General features: G+C 30.1%; 1 protein-coding gene across 1 annotated transcript; it reads right to left on the reverse strand.

Annotated features, from left to right (window-relative positions):
- Positions 1–8,344: 8,344 nt before the first annotated feature.
- LOC105111773 (probable trehalose-phosphate phosphatase 4) lies at positions 8,345–15,645 on the reverse strand. Its single transcript, XM_011007224.1, has 11 exons — positions 15,438–15,645; positions 10,718–10,784; positions 10,393–10,568; positions 10,156–10,296; positions 9,868–9,939; positions 9,653–9,778; positions 9,414–9,467; positions 9,194–9,295; positions 8,974–9,051; positions 8,752–8,892; positions 8,345–8,652 (listed from the first exon to the last, which is right to left on the reverse strand). Exons 3-11 carry the CDS (start codon positions 10,564–10,566, stop codon positions 8,467–8,469), a joined length of 1,074 nt encoding a protein of 357 aa, XP_011005526.1. The 5' UTR covers positions 10,567–10,568; positions 10,718–10,784; positions 15,438–15,645; the 3' UTR covers positions 8,345–8,466.

Consider the following 15,645-nt stretch of genomic DNA (forward strand, 5'->3'; position numbering starts at 1 on the left):
AATCTAATATGAAGAAAATTAAAACAAATTATAAAAGTCAATTCCTAATAAATATAATGTTGGAAGATGTAATTCAAATTAAAAAATTAATTAAAAAGTATATAAAAAAACTAGATTTAACCTGAGTTAACTTTCTAAACCTGTGATTTGAGTAATGAAATAATGATAACCTAAAAAAAAAAAACCAAAACAAGTCATGAAGTCTAATTCTCTATCAATTTAATGTTGAAATATAAAATTAAAAAAACTTTATTAAAAAAAGAAAAACATTTGAGTCAACTAAGTTAACTAATTAAGCTCACAGTATATGTTATAAGATTGAGATAATTTTATAAAAAATAATTTGAGTCAACTAAGTTAACTAGTTAAGCTCACAATATATGTCATAAGATTGAGATAATTTTATAAAAAATAAATTGAAAAAATTATAAAATTCAATTTATAATAAACCTTATATTAAAGGATGTAAATAAAATTTAAAAACAAATCTAGAAAAAAAAATCAAAGAAAGATAAAAAAACAACTATTCAAGTGAATAGTTTTTGTTAGGAGAGGTAAAGTCCCTTTCTCTTTTAGTTTTTTTTATTGATGAATTAATAAATCTAAAAAGATTTGTTGACTGTAATTAAATATTAAACTAAAAAGGTAAAATTGTGTGAAAAAAAAGAAGATATATGTGCAAATATTTAACTATATGTGTCCTTTTTATTTTATATTTTTTAATTATTTCATCTTAAAAGTTAACTCTCGTTCCTAAAGCAATCAACTTTTTATAAATATATGATGAAAATATAATTTATTTTATAAAATAAAAAATAAAAAAATTTAAAGATAAATTGCAATAATTTCTTTGAAGCATTTTGAAATAAAAAAAAAACAATTAGAAAGAGTAATTTTTATTTTAAAAAATAACCAAACAATTTTTTATTTTAAATAAGAGAGATGGCATTGAATAAAATTTAGATTAAAAGATTAATAAAAAGTGAAAAAAGGAGAGAGAGCATTTAGTAAAATTTAAATAGAAAAAGTTAATCTAAAGTACAAAAATGCTAGGCATTATTCGGCTTGGTGACTGATATATTAAGAACCAAATGATACGTCATTCGCTCTAGTTTTCTTTCCCTTACATATACAACATGTTGCTGCATTCTTTTTCATTACATGGTTACCACAAAATCAGATAAATTGTGCAATGATCACAATAATTAAAAAAATTTATGAATTAGTATAAATTTAAAAAGATTTGGTAAAATAACACAATTTGATCATGTTGTATTTAAAAAATATATTTTTTACTAAATATCACTATTCTAAAACGCGACGAGTTAATTTTGATGAAGTTGCATAATTTTTTGTTTGTGACTTAACTAACTTTAAAAATAATAATAAAAAACTCAAAACTAGGAAATAAAAGAACAATATTTCGCTAACTGAATAATTTTTTAGTACATCTAGTTATCGGAAAATCAAATAAATTATGCAATTAGTAGAATAATTAAAAAAATTATAAATTGATATAAGTTCTTAAAGATTTGGTGAAATAACACGGTTTGACTATATCGTATCTTAGAAGCATGACTTTTACTAAATCTCACTATTTTGAAGCGTGACAAGATAATTTTGGTGAAATTTCACAGTGTACAATTTATGGCTCAACCAATTCTAAAAATAACAAGAAAAAACTAAAAACTGTCAAAACCTAGGAGCCTCAATGAGACTTTTGATATTTAAAGATTTGAAAGTATGCATAGCGATGTAGTGACTATAATAGAAAAAACAGCCTCCAGAAACTCTTGTATAATTTTGAGCGTGATTTAAAATCGGATAGTTATGATTATTTTAAGATGTTATTTTGGTTTGGTATGATCAGACCTCCTTTTGGGTCTAGACCTATTTCATTGGTCCATAAATGCATATATTAGATCATCCATATAATTTGTTTGGGGCAAATCCTTATTTATTTGTGACAAACTTGACTGCTAAGAATCCTTCACTATTATAAGAACAATAACTTGGAAGAAAAACTTCTTCATATTTTGATTAGAGTCTATTTTTAAGTCAACAAGTTAGACAAAAACCTAAATTTTGACTTATGAAACATATTTGGAAGAAAAACTTCATAAAATGATGGTTTTTGTGTGAAATAGCCGATCGGTTAATATAATTGGATCCAAAGATCAATCACTTTAGGTTGAAGATTGAAATTTAACTATGTAACACTTTAAAACCGTAATATTTACTAAATGCTGATATGCTAAAGCGTGACAATTATTTTATCGTGCTTAAAAATAGTGATATTTAGTAAAAGTTGTGCTTTTGAAGTGTGATATGGTCAAATTATGCTATTTCGCTAAATTTTTTTAACCTAAGTTAATTTGCTATATATATTTTTTAAATTTATTATGCTAATTTTACAAAAAATTCTAAAAAATTAGGTTCTAAGTTTTTAGACCTTAAAAACCTGTTTTCAACACGTTTTCACATGAAATCACCTAACTCCATCCAAAAGCCTTAGCAAACTCATTTTCAACCCCAAAACACCTATTAATTACTCTAAAATACAAAAGTTAAACTAATAAAAAACTTTAATTATTTAATTTATTTTTTTACCATGTTTAAAATATAAAACCACATTCATTGAATTCTATTTGAAAAGACTAAACCATTTGACATCATGATTGACCATTTTGACAACCAAAATATTCCAAGCACTATATCTCCATTTAATATTTTTTAATGACTTTCTCTCCTCTCTCTCTCCTTATCTAGAGATTGAAACATAAAAAATAAAATTTAACATTAAAATATAAATTGCTAAAATAATAGGGACCAAATAAATAGATAAACAAAAGCTTTAGCTGTAAAATTAAAGTTTTTTGCACTAATATACAAATTGTTTTTTTTAAAGAATTTGGTCATTCTTCTTCTTCTTTCTAAATTGAAGTTATATTTCTTAAAATTATTCTTCAATTCATCATTGAAATATTTCGTGACACTTTGTATACATGAGAGAATGCCAAATTGAAAGAAATCTTAACATATAAAACCATGCTAATAAAATTTGAAGGAATGAAGTTGCAAGTAAAAAAAATCTGATGACTAAAATAAAAAAGTGAGAGAATGCCAAATTGAAAGAATCTTAACATATAAAACCATGCTAATATAATTTGAAGCAATGAAGTTGCAAATAAAAAAAATCTGATGACTAAAATAAAAAAAAGTTGCAGTATTAATATAAATAATGCAATATACAATGGATCCGGGATCGTTCCTTTTCCTAGATCCTTTCCTATATTTTGTAATTTATCTATTATTGAGTGTTTGTGAATATGATAGTTTTTTTGTTTTTAAGTAGGTTTTAAAATTACATTTCATTTGAAAAGCTTCAAATTGATGCTTGCCTTAGTACTTTTAATGGTTTTGATATGCTAATATAAACAAATATGAGAAAAAAATCAATTCGATATATTTTTAAGTGAAATACTTTTGAAAAAGTGTTTGTCCCATAGTTATAAAACTCGGTCTGGCCCAATGAATTGACCCAAGTTGGTTTTCAAACTAGAAATCCTTAAAAATATAATTGACCCGATCAAATTTAGGTGACTTGTTAGGTCAACTGTAATTTGAGTGATTCAACATAACCGAAGTAAGACACTACTTTTTTTTTAATTTTTGAATAAGTCCTAAAAATGTAAAACTAATTTATGAATATTTTTCTCTTTTTATTTTTTGAATAAGTCCAAATAGATTGTTTCTTAAATTTGTAATGTGAGGTAATTATATACAACCTACATTCATATGAATTGTTTCTTAACTTTTTCACATTGGATATTAAAATATCAAATATAATATTTTTTATTTTATTTTTTCTGGCTGACTAGAGTTGACCCTATCACTTGTGACTCTCGATCCTATCATTTGACCAAATCAACTCTTGAAATGAATTTAATAAATATGCCTGTGTTAAAATACCAAACAAACAAAGTCATAGAACTTGAGTAGCCTAAATTATTATTTGTGGGGATCTAGAGTTGTAAATTGCTTATTTAAAAGTGATGTATAGTCCTTGGTGGTTTTTAAGTGTGGATAAAATTATATTATTGAATTTGAATAAAATAATTTAAAATATATTAAACTCAAAATTAATGGTTTAATCATTAAAAACATTTTACTAGTGTATGCATTTTTAATAAATATAGTTATTAGACTCGAATCAATTTGATATGTTAACTTATTGACCTGCCAATCCAAGACCTAGCTTGGACTTGGATTTTTTGAAACTGTAATGGCATACCCGATGTCGAGAATAGTGGACCTGCCTTTAGAGAAGTGTGAAAAGAGGGTTTAAAGTCTAATCATAAAATTATGATTAAGGTTCAGGAGTCAGCACCTAGTATTAAGGTTACTAGAAAACCTATAATTTGCGAGAGTTTGAGTAAGGGATTGGTTGTGCAAGGGAAAGACATATCACCTCTTAGTGCCTACATAAGGTAAGCTGCATTGTTGTTTGATTGTTTTTCTAGGTTAAGTTTCTATTTGTTAGTTTTTTTCTAAGGTTTTTTTTCGTGACAAAGTCTTTATCTTATTGGGTGAAAACCTAACCATTCTAAATTTTAAATTTTAGCATCTTATTTTTTTTACACTTTATATCTTTAGAGTGTAGTTGGTATTGTGGTAACTGTTGTGGTTGTGGTTTGAAAAAAATTTATTCTATAAAAAGTACTTTTAGTTGAACCTAGTTTGAAACAAATATATGTTTGGTTAAAATTGAGGTTGAACAAAAAGTTATTTAATGTGTTTGATTAAAAGAATTTTTTCCAAATTAAGGTTATAGAATAATTTAAAAAATTATTTATTAATATTGATGGTTTTTAATTTAAATATTATAGATTTAACTACTGTTATTACATCATAAAATAAACAATGTTGATATCAAATATTTTTTTTATTGTTGCATTAAACTATGTGCAATTTCATAACGTAAAAAATCTATCCAACAAGGACTATATTTTTTTATGGTTTTTTAAAAATCTATCCAATAAGGACTATTTTTTTTTTTATGGTTTTTTAAGTGCGTAACAACATCAGGTAAAATCTTATTAAGAATAAAATTGCCGTTACAATCAAATTCTTCAAGTACTATGTCATCAAGCGATCTTCTTCTAATTTTTTTAATAAAACACAATTAAAAATAAAATAAATATTAAATTTTTTTAACCAGGTCCAACCTGGCAAGAATAAAATTAAGATTATGATTAAATTCTGCAAATGCTACGTCATTAAGTGATCTTCTTCAAATAAAAAACAATTACAAAAATAAAAAAGTTTATTTTTTAAACCAGGTCAGACCCAGTTCAATGCATTTAACTTTGGATTGGACTTGGGACATCGGAACAGTGGCTGGAATAATGGAGAGTGACTCTATTGTTCATGTGAACAGTGGAATGTTTGTTTTCTATTGTACAAAGACACAACAAGAAAAAGTATGAAAAAATTGCTTCAGTTAAACCTATACAACCACTATTTATAACCAAACACTATATTACTGAGTTTGAAAAAAAAAAGTAGTAGCTGTCGCATAGCCAAACACCCAATCTGAAGGTATACTTTATTACGTAGTTTTACACCCTGAATATTAAAGTCTATATCTAAACCATAATGTAAAATGAAGAAAATGATTGATGAAGGGTTTTTGATATTTTGATCAAATCTTAATGGATAATCATAAATTAATTATGATATCTATTTTATTTCATTTTATTTTTTCATTTTTAAAACATGAGAAAAATACAATTATTTTTTAATTATTTGTTATAAAAAGTATGCTTGGAAAACTTCTAGAATTTGACTATATACATGAAAATAAAATATTTTTTTTTTGTTTTTTTGAAAGAGGAAATTAGTTTAAAATATTTGAGATTTGTTTTTGAATTTTTAATTTTTTTAAAATATTTTGAAGGAAATCAGGTATTTTAATATCAAATCTGTATCTTACGATGTAAATATAGAGCCCAATATTATTCAAAATTCTAAGAAAAACATACAAGGGAAAAACAAAACTTTTTAAAAGGGATTTTCAATTTTATTTTGGATTTTGTTTTGTTTTTTTGGTATTTTAATAATAGTATGATATTATTATTAAATATATGGGTCAAGTCAGACCTAACTAGGTTGGGCTAACATTGACCCAATAGACTTGACCTCTCTCTCTCTCTCTCTCTCTCTCATAGACTTGACCTCTCTCTCTCTCTCTCGTTTTCTCTCTCTTTTATATTGGACCAGACCTGATCAAATGAGTTGGGCCAAAACAGGTCTAGCCCATTTCAAGAGTTAATTATTTTGTAGAACATAAATTAAAGTTGACATTCTGCATGTAGCTGAAAAGGTTGCAAGTTACAGGGAAAAGGGGAATGGAAAAAGAAGAAGAGGGAGGTTACTTGCTGTAGGGGAGATGAATTATTGGTTTGGGTACTCGACGAGAGGTTGATAGCTGTATTGGTGGAGGGGTTGAATGCTAGTGCTGTTGCTGTTCACATTGCTGGAGCTATTATTAGTGTGGTTGATGCTAGAGCTGTTAAAGTAGTTGAGGAGAGGGTTGCCACCCTTGCTGCTATTGGGAAGGACAAAAGATGCTAGGCAATGTGGTGGTTGCTACTGTTGGGTCATAGTGGTGGTAAAGGGGAAAACAAAACAAAATGATAATAGCAGAAAAACTAGGGGAAATATTGGCTTTCTCCAAGTTTGGCCTTCGATTTCTTCCCGTTAAGGCCATGAAATTTACCCTTATTTATCAAGGTTAGAAGGGGGATATATTGTCTTTTATGGTGTCGAATCTTGGCTCTTGATTCGACCCTGGAAGATCCTAACCATTGGTTCAAAGTGGTTACCATGAATTATCAAATCTAACAGTTGAAGGCTATCTGAGTTGGTTTTTTTGGGCCTGAGCCACGAGTGATGTGGTGTCAATTGGCCATAACAGACTATATTAGGGTGTAGTCAAATGTTGAGTGATTATTTTCATGCTAGTTTTGTCAAATTTAATGAAAAAATAAAGTATTAAATGCTCATGAAAATTAGCCTTATAAGTAGTTCGGAGTTGTTTTGGTAATGTTCAATTTAGTCTTTTAATTTCTTATTTCTCTCAATTATATCATTGATTGACTTCAAACTTTTAATTTTATGCAATTTAGCCCACAATAAACTTCAATTGTTGTCCTGAATTTTAGCATCTTTTTCACATTGGTCTTTGGTTTCAAATTTATGCAATTTGACCTTTAATTGACCATTAATTTTTTTTTAATTTCACCCTTGATTTCTTTCTATTGGGTTTCCAGAGTTCGGTGTCTTTTTCAAAATGATCATTGACTACGAATTTCTTCAATTTAGCCCCTAATTGATCCTAAAATTCTTTTTTTTTGTAATTTACCCCTGATTTCAATCAATTAACTTGGTAAAAATTAAATTTGATCTTTTAAAATTCCAACTCTCTCAACTAAGTTCAAATTGGGCCCTCAAATTTAATTTTTCACCAATTAAGCCCCTAACAAAATTAAATCTTTGTACCTAATTAAACCCTTCAATTGGATCTAAATTAATTCTTAAATATAATTTAACTTTATTTTGGCACATGATTAAATCAAATTAGCTTATTAAAAATATAATTATGTTCTTAAATTTAATTTTTATGCAAATTTATTTAATAATAATTTAATTTGAACTTAAATTTATATTGTCTATTTAATTTTAGAACCTTAAATTTATATTGTCTATTTAATTTTAGATAAAATAGAGTACAACTAGGCTAATTTTATCTCTTAACTAACGTATGCAATCTTTGAATTTGTATGAGCTATATCATTGTACATTCCTTATAAAAAGAAGTTTTAATAACAAAGAAAGATAAGTTCAGCAATATTCTTAGCTATTCATCCCAAAATAGTCTATCGTTTTCCAAATACATTCAATCATTGATACGGGGGTGAATTAAAACATTGAATGATTGATATTATTTCAGGATGAATATTTTGAGATAAAATAACAATAATACGATAGACTATGTGTTCGATTTGGTACATGCTAGGATATCAACAACAGATGGTGGCACTTCGGAAACAGAAGACGAGATGCCAAGGTTTCAATGGTTTTGGCTAGGCATTTCTTTCATCATAGTTGCCAAAACATCACAGGATTTCATATACCCACACCTCAACATCCAAGAAAACAATCTGTGGCAGTCAAGATGCAGTCTGCAAACATTTTTGTATTTATATTATACTTGATTTCTAGTTTACAAGTGGTAAGCATAAAACCATACAAAACAACAAATACAATGGATGAAACAACTGGTTTCCTGCTCATATCCCCTCAACCTCCTCCTAGCTTCCCTCTCTGTATTTATGAACACATCTTGATTTCTATCCTAAGATTCTCTGCGTTGTGTTAATACTTGGTTTGAACTTCAAGTTTTCAACCACTCACACCCCAAACCTGAGATAGTACTGACCTACTCGAACTAGAGGATTTCCTCCACCTTGCTAGCCGCAACAAGAATGTCAACACTTCTGATGGTTCATACAGGGAGTACGAGGCTCTAGTATCCTTGGGACTGGAAGTGACAACGATCGGACACCCTTGGCCTCTCTTTTGAATTACCTGCGATGGTTTGGATATAAGAACAAGTTTAGCAACTCCATGTAGCAGTATTTCTTGATCAGGCTCAAACTAAAGTTAAAATTTTTCCTGCAACAATACCTTGAAAGCATCTTCATCTGTTATGTCATCTCCAATGTAAAGTGGGAGAACATCGGTGCAGTTACCTAACCCTAGAGTATCGAGTAAATATTCCAGGGCATTGCCTTTGTCCCATTCTATTGATGGTCGTATTTCCATAACCTTCATGTGAATTTACAGAAAAATTAGCCTTGTTAGTTATATCGAGAACTATAGATAGAGTCTTGAAAGATTTATGCATACCTTTTTACCCCAACCCAAGCGGAAGTCCGGATAGTGTTTAAGTATGGACTTCACCTTCTCCTCTAAGATCCCATAATCCTGATTCAAAAGAAGAAAAAAGTTGTATTTTCAAATTCCTTTCTTCTGAAAGAAAAAACTCATAATGCCATAGTTGTGGTGGTGATGAAGATGCTGTAATGAAACCACACCAAAAAGATTTGAGCTTAGGTCTTGATTTTACCTCCTCTCTAACTTGTCGAAAATGTACAGAGGCACAAAATCTGTTATTCTCTACTCTGGCACCTGGTATTTTCATAATTGCCTCTTCCAGTTCTTTCAAAACCTATTACAAGTACACAGAGAAAGTGTTACTCCATGGCCATAATCATAGTGAGAAACAAGGTATAATTGGTGTCTGGTAAGACCAAAAATGGCCCTTCAAAATAAAGAATCTGACTTACCTTTTGAATTGCAGGCAAAAATTTCTGAGCAGGTTGAAAGACAGCATCATTGCCCTACCAAATTGAACAAAGAATGTGATTAGTTAAGAGGGAATTAAGAACATGTCCTTTCTTCTTTCTTAAAACCATCCTATGATTGAGAATTTTCTATGTGTTCTTTCTTAACTAATTCTCATGGTTTATAGCAGAAAACATGTGGCATGACCAAAAAAGAGGAGAGATGGATTCATCATTTTTACCTTTCTGTCAAGGGAAACAGTATGGTATTTTCCATCACTGGACCTACCAGGCCTAGGTGGTGCCATGATGTCCATCCCATGGCTTCCAGCATAATATATATTATTCAACTGTACAAATCCTTTCACCTGCACGAAAGAGACCATCTACATTCTCAAACTCTGCCTCATAAACTGCCCCACAAACCCAACAAATAGAAAAATTCTGAATGCGTTACCTTATCTCTGCTTCTACCACTGATTATAGCAGTTGGAAAGTATTTTGCAACTTCTCGAACTGCTGCACGCATCTGCACATTGTGAGTTTAATGATTCATGAGTTTCTTGCTTTAGCAATCAATTGCACAGTTCACATTATTTTCATGTAATTTTTCGATACATTCAGCATGTGCTTCTCTCTCTCATATACACGTGGATTTAACTTGGATACTCTAGTTGAAAGCGTTGCGTGTGGCCATGTATCAAAAAATTTCTCCACATTCACATGCATGGACATGAGTGCTCACCTCATCAGACATGAAAGCGCGGTCAGGATCATTTACAATCGGCGAGAGAGTACCGTCATAGTCTAAAAACACGACGATCTTCTTCCCCTTTGCATCTTTCATCATCTGATCAAATGAGGTTAATGCAGAAGGATGGTCCACCTAATAATGTGGTATATATTATGGTCAGATGCTTGCAGGAAATTAGATACAGGTTTGACTATATTGCAACGAAAAAATACTGATGAGAGGACTTACCATCCATGAACTGTAATTTGCATCATCAGAAACAGCTTCATTGGTTACAGGGTGACTTGAATTTGATGGCCTCTCTTTTGTAGAAAGATCACTACCAGGCTGCGCCTTTTGCCAATAGGAAGATCGCTGAAATCCCATGGCCTGGTTGAACTTCGCGAGATTTCTCTTAAACATATCTGTTTGTGAATTAAAAAAAAGATTATATGTTAACAACACAAATTAAGAAGCAAAGTAGTTTAATGAACATCGAAGAAAACGATATGAAAACACAAATTCAAGAAGCCTAAAGTTTAATGAAATTCTAATCCCAGATAGCTAGATTTACCTGAAAAATTAACTTGTATGCTAGCTGAGTGCCTTAGAGATCTTCAGCTGGCTAACTTCTAAAGCACCTACAATGAAGCCAACAAATCAAACACTTGAGTTCCCACCATTATATCAAACTATATAAAGAGAAAAAAGCATGGAAACATATAAATAAACAATAACAAAAAGGAAATAAAATAAACAGTGTGATTAATTTTAAAAGATGGGCAAAGGGCATTAACAATGACATTGACCCAACCATGCAATGAACTCTATAAATTAATTATATTTTGATCATATACTAATTTATATCATTGTCAAAGCATAGTACCAAAATGACAATGACTGATAAGGTGTGGGTTCTGGAGTATGGCTCAAAAATTTCTTTTGGCATGCATCCTGTTCAACATGTAATTATATCCAAGCCCCCAAAACAAGAGATAGCTAGCTCCCCATGCATATACATAATTATGTTCGTTACCTTCAACTTTGTCATTGGCCTAATAAGATCTATTCTTGGCGACCCTTCTCGAGGAACCCTTTTAAAATTCATTTATTAGTACAAAATGATTTCTTTATCATAAAAACATAACAGGGTAGCTCGACAAATCCCAAAACATCACCTAATACGTACATAATCTATATACTATATGGATGCAATCACGTATACAATAGATGATTGCTAGATAGCGTGTATCGAATTCTTGAATTTGACTCCTGATAGATAATTTAGATGGTATATCGTATGGATACTTTCTCTTGTTATTTCATTACGTGAAAGTGATAATCTAACATGTTAGACTTCGTAAGAAAATAAACTCAGAATGATCCCAATCACTCGTGTCATAAAAACCCTAAAGTGTAGTTTGTCTGAGATATTTAAGATTTCATTGAGTAGCCAGGAAGAAGTTTAGGGAATTCAATTTGGCAGTAGGTCGCCGAGGCATATGCTTCAATAAAATAAAAAGTTTTTCATCTCCCCTCTTTGTCAAAACTATCGAGTTAACAAAAAAAAAATTCTTCATATTGGCTCGACTCAGCTACTTAATTTTTAACCTAAGTAAAAATGGAATCTAACTTTACTTCAAACAAATTCATAATCTCATGATTCCTCGTTTTGTCTCCAAAAATATATCTTTTAGAATATTCATTTTCACCCTTGAAAGTATATAGCAATACACGAAGCTGTGGTTCATATATCATGGAAAGCCACTATCAAGCATTTTTCTTCTAAAATCATCAAGCAACAAGTGCAATAAAGCAAATTAATTTGTGGGCTCTCTTAGGATTTTATAGAAAAAGAAATCTCTTTGTAAATGTTACTTTATGACCTACCTCAACTAAAGTGCACATATAGAAACTACAAGGAAAAAAAAATGGAAGAAATTTGATTAATTATAGTAAAAAAAGGAGAGAGGTGGCATGGGTGGCTCGAAAAGTTGCAGTAGGGTTTTTAATCTGCCGATTCAGCTGATAATGACTTGAGAGAGTGTTCAATTGTTTAAAAACATTAGACGAAAAATGAAATGCTGGTTTCTCCTAATTAACTACCATCTTGCCTCTTCTAACTCCCACTTGACTAATTAGAATATTCACTAATTAATGACATTGTTGATCAAATTGGGTAAAGTCTCATATGGTTGATTTGGGGATAAAAGTGAAATCTTCACGAGCATACTTTAGAAATTCTAAAGTTCTTTGATGTAGTTAATCAATCGGAAGATCATTCAGCAAGACTTTTGTGTTTTTTCAAGGAACATTCATAAAAGGCTCCCAAAAAAGCATCCATCTTTTAATTTTCCACACACTTGAAAAAGTAGTTCCACAACAGAATTATTACTTCCAAGATAAATCTCCTCATGGTAAAGTGAATTCCATGTGAAACAAGTTTCACCTGCCATTGGATAGAGACAGACACTAACTTTCTTAATTTTATGTAGAAAACGCACCTAAATTATCAAAGGCATGACACGACCAACCCCATCGAAAGAGAAAGAATGATACATGTGTTGTTAATTATATATTAATAATTCACCCAAAACTACATTGAAAAAGCTCGAAATATATATCATATATATGGTAGGCATGCAAGCACTATATCCATCACGTCTGGCCAGAAACAAGAACAGCACATTTCATCGCCTAATTTGAATCTAGAAACCACTTTAGACACCCACAGACTGACTTAAAGATATATGACTTAAATAATATAACAACAACAAGCCGTAGATTAAAAAAACCTAGAACACCATATATTTTAGATCTATTTAATAGTGTGATGGATATTGTTCTATAAAATATTTTATTTTTAAAAATACACTAAAATAATATTTTTATTTATTTTTTAAAATTCTTTTATTAAAAAACATTGATTTTTTTTTTCTCTAAATCTAAAGCTAATGTTTTTTTCTTTGAAAAACATTGATTTTTTTTTCTAAATCTAAAGCTAATGTTTTTTTCTTTCAAAAACACAATACAACCAGAATATATGTCAAACGGTACTTTATTGCGTGATCTGCATCTTTTGCTTCAATTAAGCACTTTGCACCCCATATGAAGTCCCTATTTGTCAACAAGTATGGCCTACAATTATATAGCAAAAGGAAGGGAAAAAAACAAAAGGTAAATGGAAATTGACTTCTTGTGACCAAAGGTGTGAATAGAGATTACACGACAAGGCTGGGAGGAAAAATTAGGTCAGAAAATAACACAAAGAAAGGCCTCAATCACTTGGGAGAGGAGGCGAAATGGTTCTTTATTGAACAATGGACACGTCTAGGTCGACACAGTTTTGACAAAATAAATGAACAAAAATTAATCCCTAGGAACCAGACAGGCAACAACATATGGACCCCAAGTGTCAAAGTCTTGAGGAAAATACATGGCAACTGCTGCAACGAAAATCAATACAGTTAATTAATTTGATCAGCAGAAATTAAAAAGTAGACAGACCATGCTTAAGCAATTTATAACTAAGTTAATTACGTGGAAAGGCATTCAGGCAGGCGAAGCATGATGTGCTTGCTAATGACACTTTTCACGGGCTAATCAGTTAATTAATTAATTAATGACTTTCAGGTTAAGTGATCAGGAAATAGTCTCCCTTTTCAATACTAATTAGATCAAATCAAAGCGAGATTAAAGGGCCATTTGAATAAAATAAAGGCCACCTTTCTCTTGGTTTCACACATTTTTTATTTTAAAAAAACCTTCTATTGGTTGCTGTGAGATCAGAAATAGTTTAGCACTAACCTATATTTTATTGCATAACTCAACATAGACTAAGATCGATGTCTGGTTTTTTGTTCAAATATATAGAAAAAATAGTTTATTTAGTTTTTACTCTTAATTTTATATATAATTGTGTTTTAAACCTTGATTTTATAGAAGCAAATAACTTGTTTTTTTATTTTCCATGCAAAAATCATCTCACATCAATTTTAATATTTTTTAAAATCATAATTAAAAATATTTTTTTAACTGACATTTTAAAAAAACATCTGAAAGGGCTACCATAATGCAAAACACACATTGAAAGCACTCGATGTTCTAAATCTCGTTAGTGGAGAGATGGTCCAGTGATTGTAAGTTTATAATTCTTACTTGAATTAATTTTATTTTTTGTGAAATAATTGGATTTTCAATCTATCATTCAATTATTATTTTTTTTAAATCAACATAACATAATCAGTTATATATTTATTTTTGTATATCATTAACGTATTTATAGAGTTTATGATCATTTTTATTGTAATATTAAATCATATGTATGAGTTGATAGATAGATATATAGATTTTAAACTCAAATTATTTTTAAAAAATACAATTGATTCAATCAAAGATTATAAAAAAAAAACCCCACAAAATGACAAACATTCAAAACAACATTAGAGCTTGAAACCTTAAAAACCAAACAAAATCATAAGAAAATTAGGACAAGCCTAGCCATTGCATTGTCCATGACAAGTGAGAAGCAAGCATTGGTAATGTCACCAAACAACTCATCACTATCACAACATGCTCTTAACCGTTTTTTAGGTACTCTTGTCCTTTCTTTATTAGGGTTTGTACCCTCCAACTTTCCCCAAAAGTACCAGACACTTTAACACAAGTAAGGGGAGGGGTCGTGTGCCTTGCAATCCCAACCCGACACGTTCAACGTCCGCACATCAGGGTGAAACGTGTCAATACAGCTGTAGCCTTGATCAAGATAAGTTGGAAACTACTGTGGACTCCAGCTCTGAAGTACATTCGGCGGACAAATGGGCTTCCATGTCCAGTCCACTTATGGGGCCCAATGAGATACACGTGGACAGCCCAGATGCCATTCATTTACGAAAAATGAGCTTAAAGGATCTTTTACGTTATGTTGAGTGAAGAAACCGAAAACCAACTGTTTTTTGTATTTTTGTACCGTTTCAGCGTTTTTCTTGCGAAAAGTTTAAAATAAAACTAATTTTAAAAAACAATAATTGGTTCATAGAATAATTATTGGTTCCTAGAGGACTTTTAAGTGGGATTTTTAGGGTGATTTATTTTTAGGTTTTAATTAATCTAATTAAAAAAAATCATGGAGGTGAAAAACAACATAAAAGGAAAGGGTTTTTGCATTAAAAGACGAAATCTCAATCACATTAAATAAGAGATTAACATGCACATACATAAACGTTCATCGATCAAGAAAGATAATAAAGAAACGAACATGTAGCTTGGAGGGAGGCGAAAGGCCATACACATACCTTGTTCTTGTGATCAATTTCTTGATTGACTGTGTCACGAGCCAAGAAGAGGTTGACGACAAGGAGAAACTTACGAGCAACAATGGAGGAAAGCAAAGCTTAGCTTAGCTAGAGAGTAGAGAGCAAGAAGGAGAGATCTTGAAAGGTGGGAAAACGATAGAAAAGAAGAAGATATTGGAGAGGTAAGGAAGAGAGGTTTATTTATACA

This window comes from Populus euphratica, unplaced genomic scaffold (assembly GCF_000495115.2).
Source record: "Populus euphratica unplaced genomic scaffold, PopEup_1.0 scaffold475.1, whole genome shotgun sequence".
In the NCBI taxonomy this organism is placed as follows: domain Eukaryota; kingdom Viridiplantae; phylum Streptophyta; class Magnoliopsida; order Malpighiales; family Salicaceae; genus Populus; species Populus euphratica.

Excerpts from the sequence above, each read along its gene's own strand:
- LOC105111773 (XM_011007224.1), bottom strand. The coding sequence starts at position 10,566 with ATGTTTAAGAGAAATCTCGCGAAGTTCAACCAGGCCATGGGATTTCAG. Across the intron at positions 9,940-10,155 it reads GCGCTTTCATGTCTGATGAG|ATGCGTGCAGCAGTTCGAGA; the intron begins GTGAGCACTCAT and ends CACAATGTGCAG. Across the intron at positions 9,779-9,867 it reads GTGGTAGAAGCAGAGATAAG|GTGAAAGGATTTGTACAGTT; the intron begins GTAACGCATTCA and ends TCTTTCGTGCAG.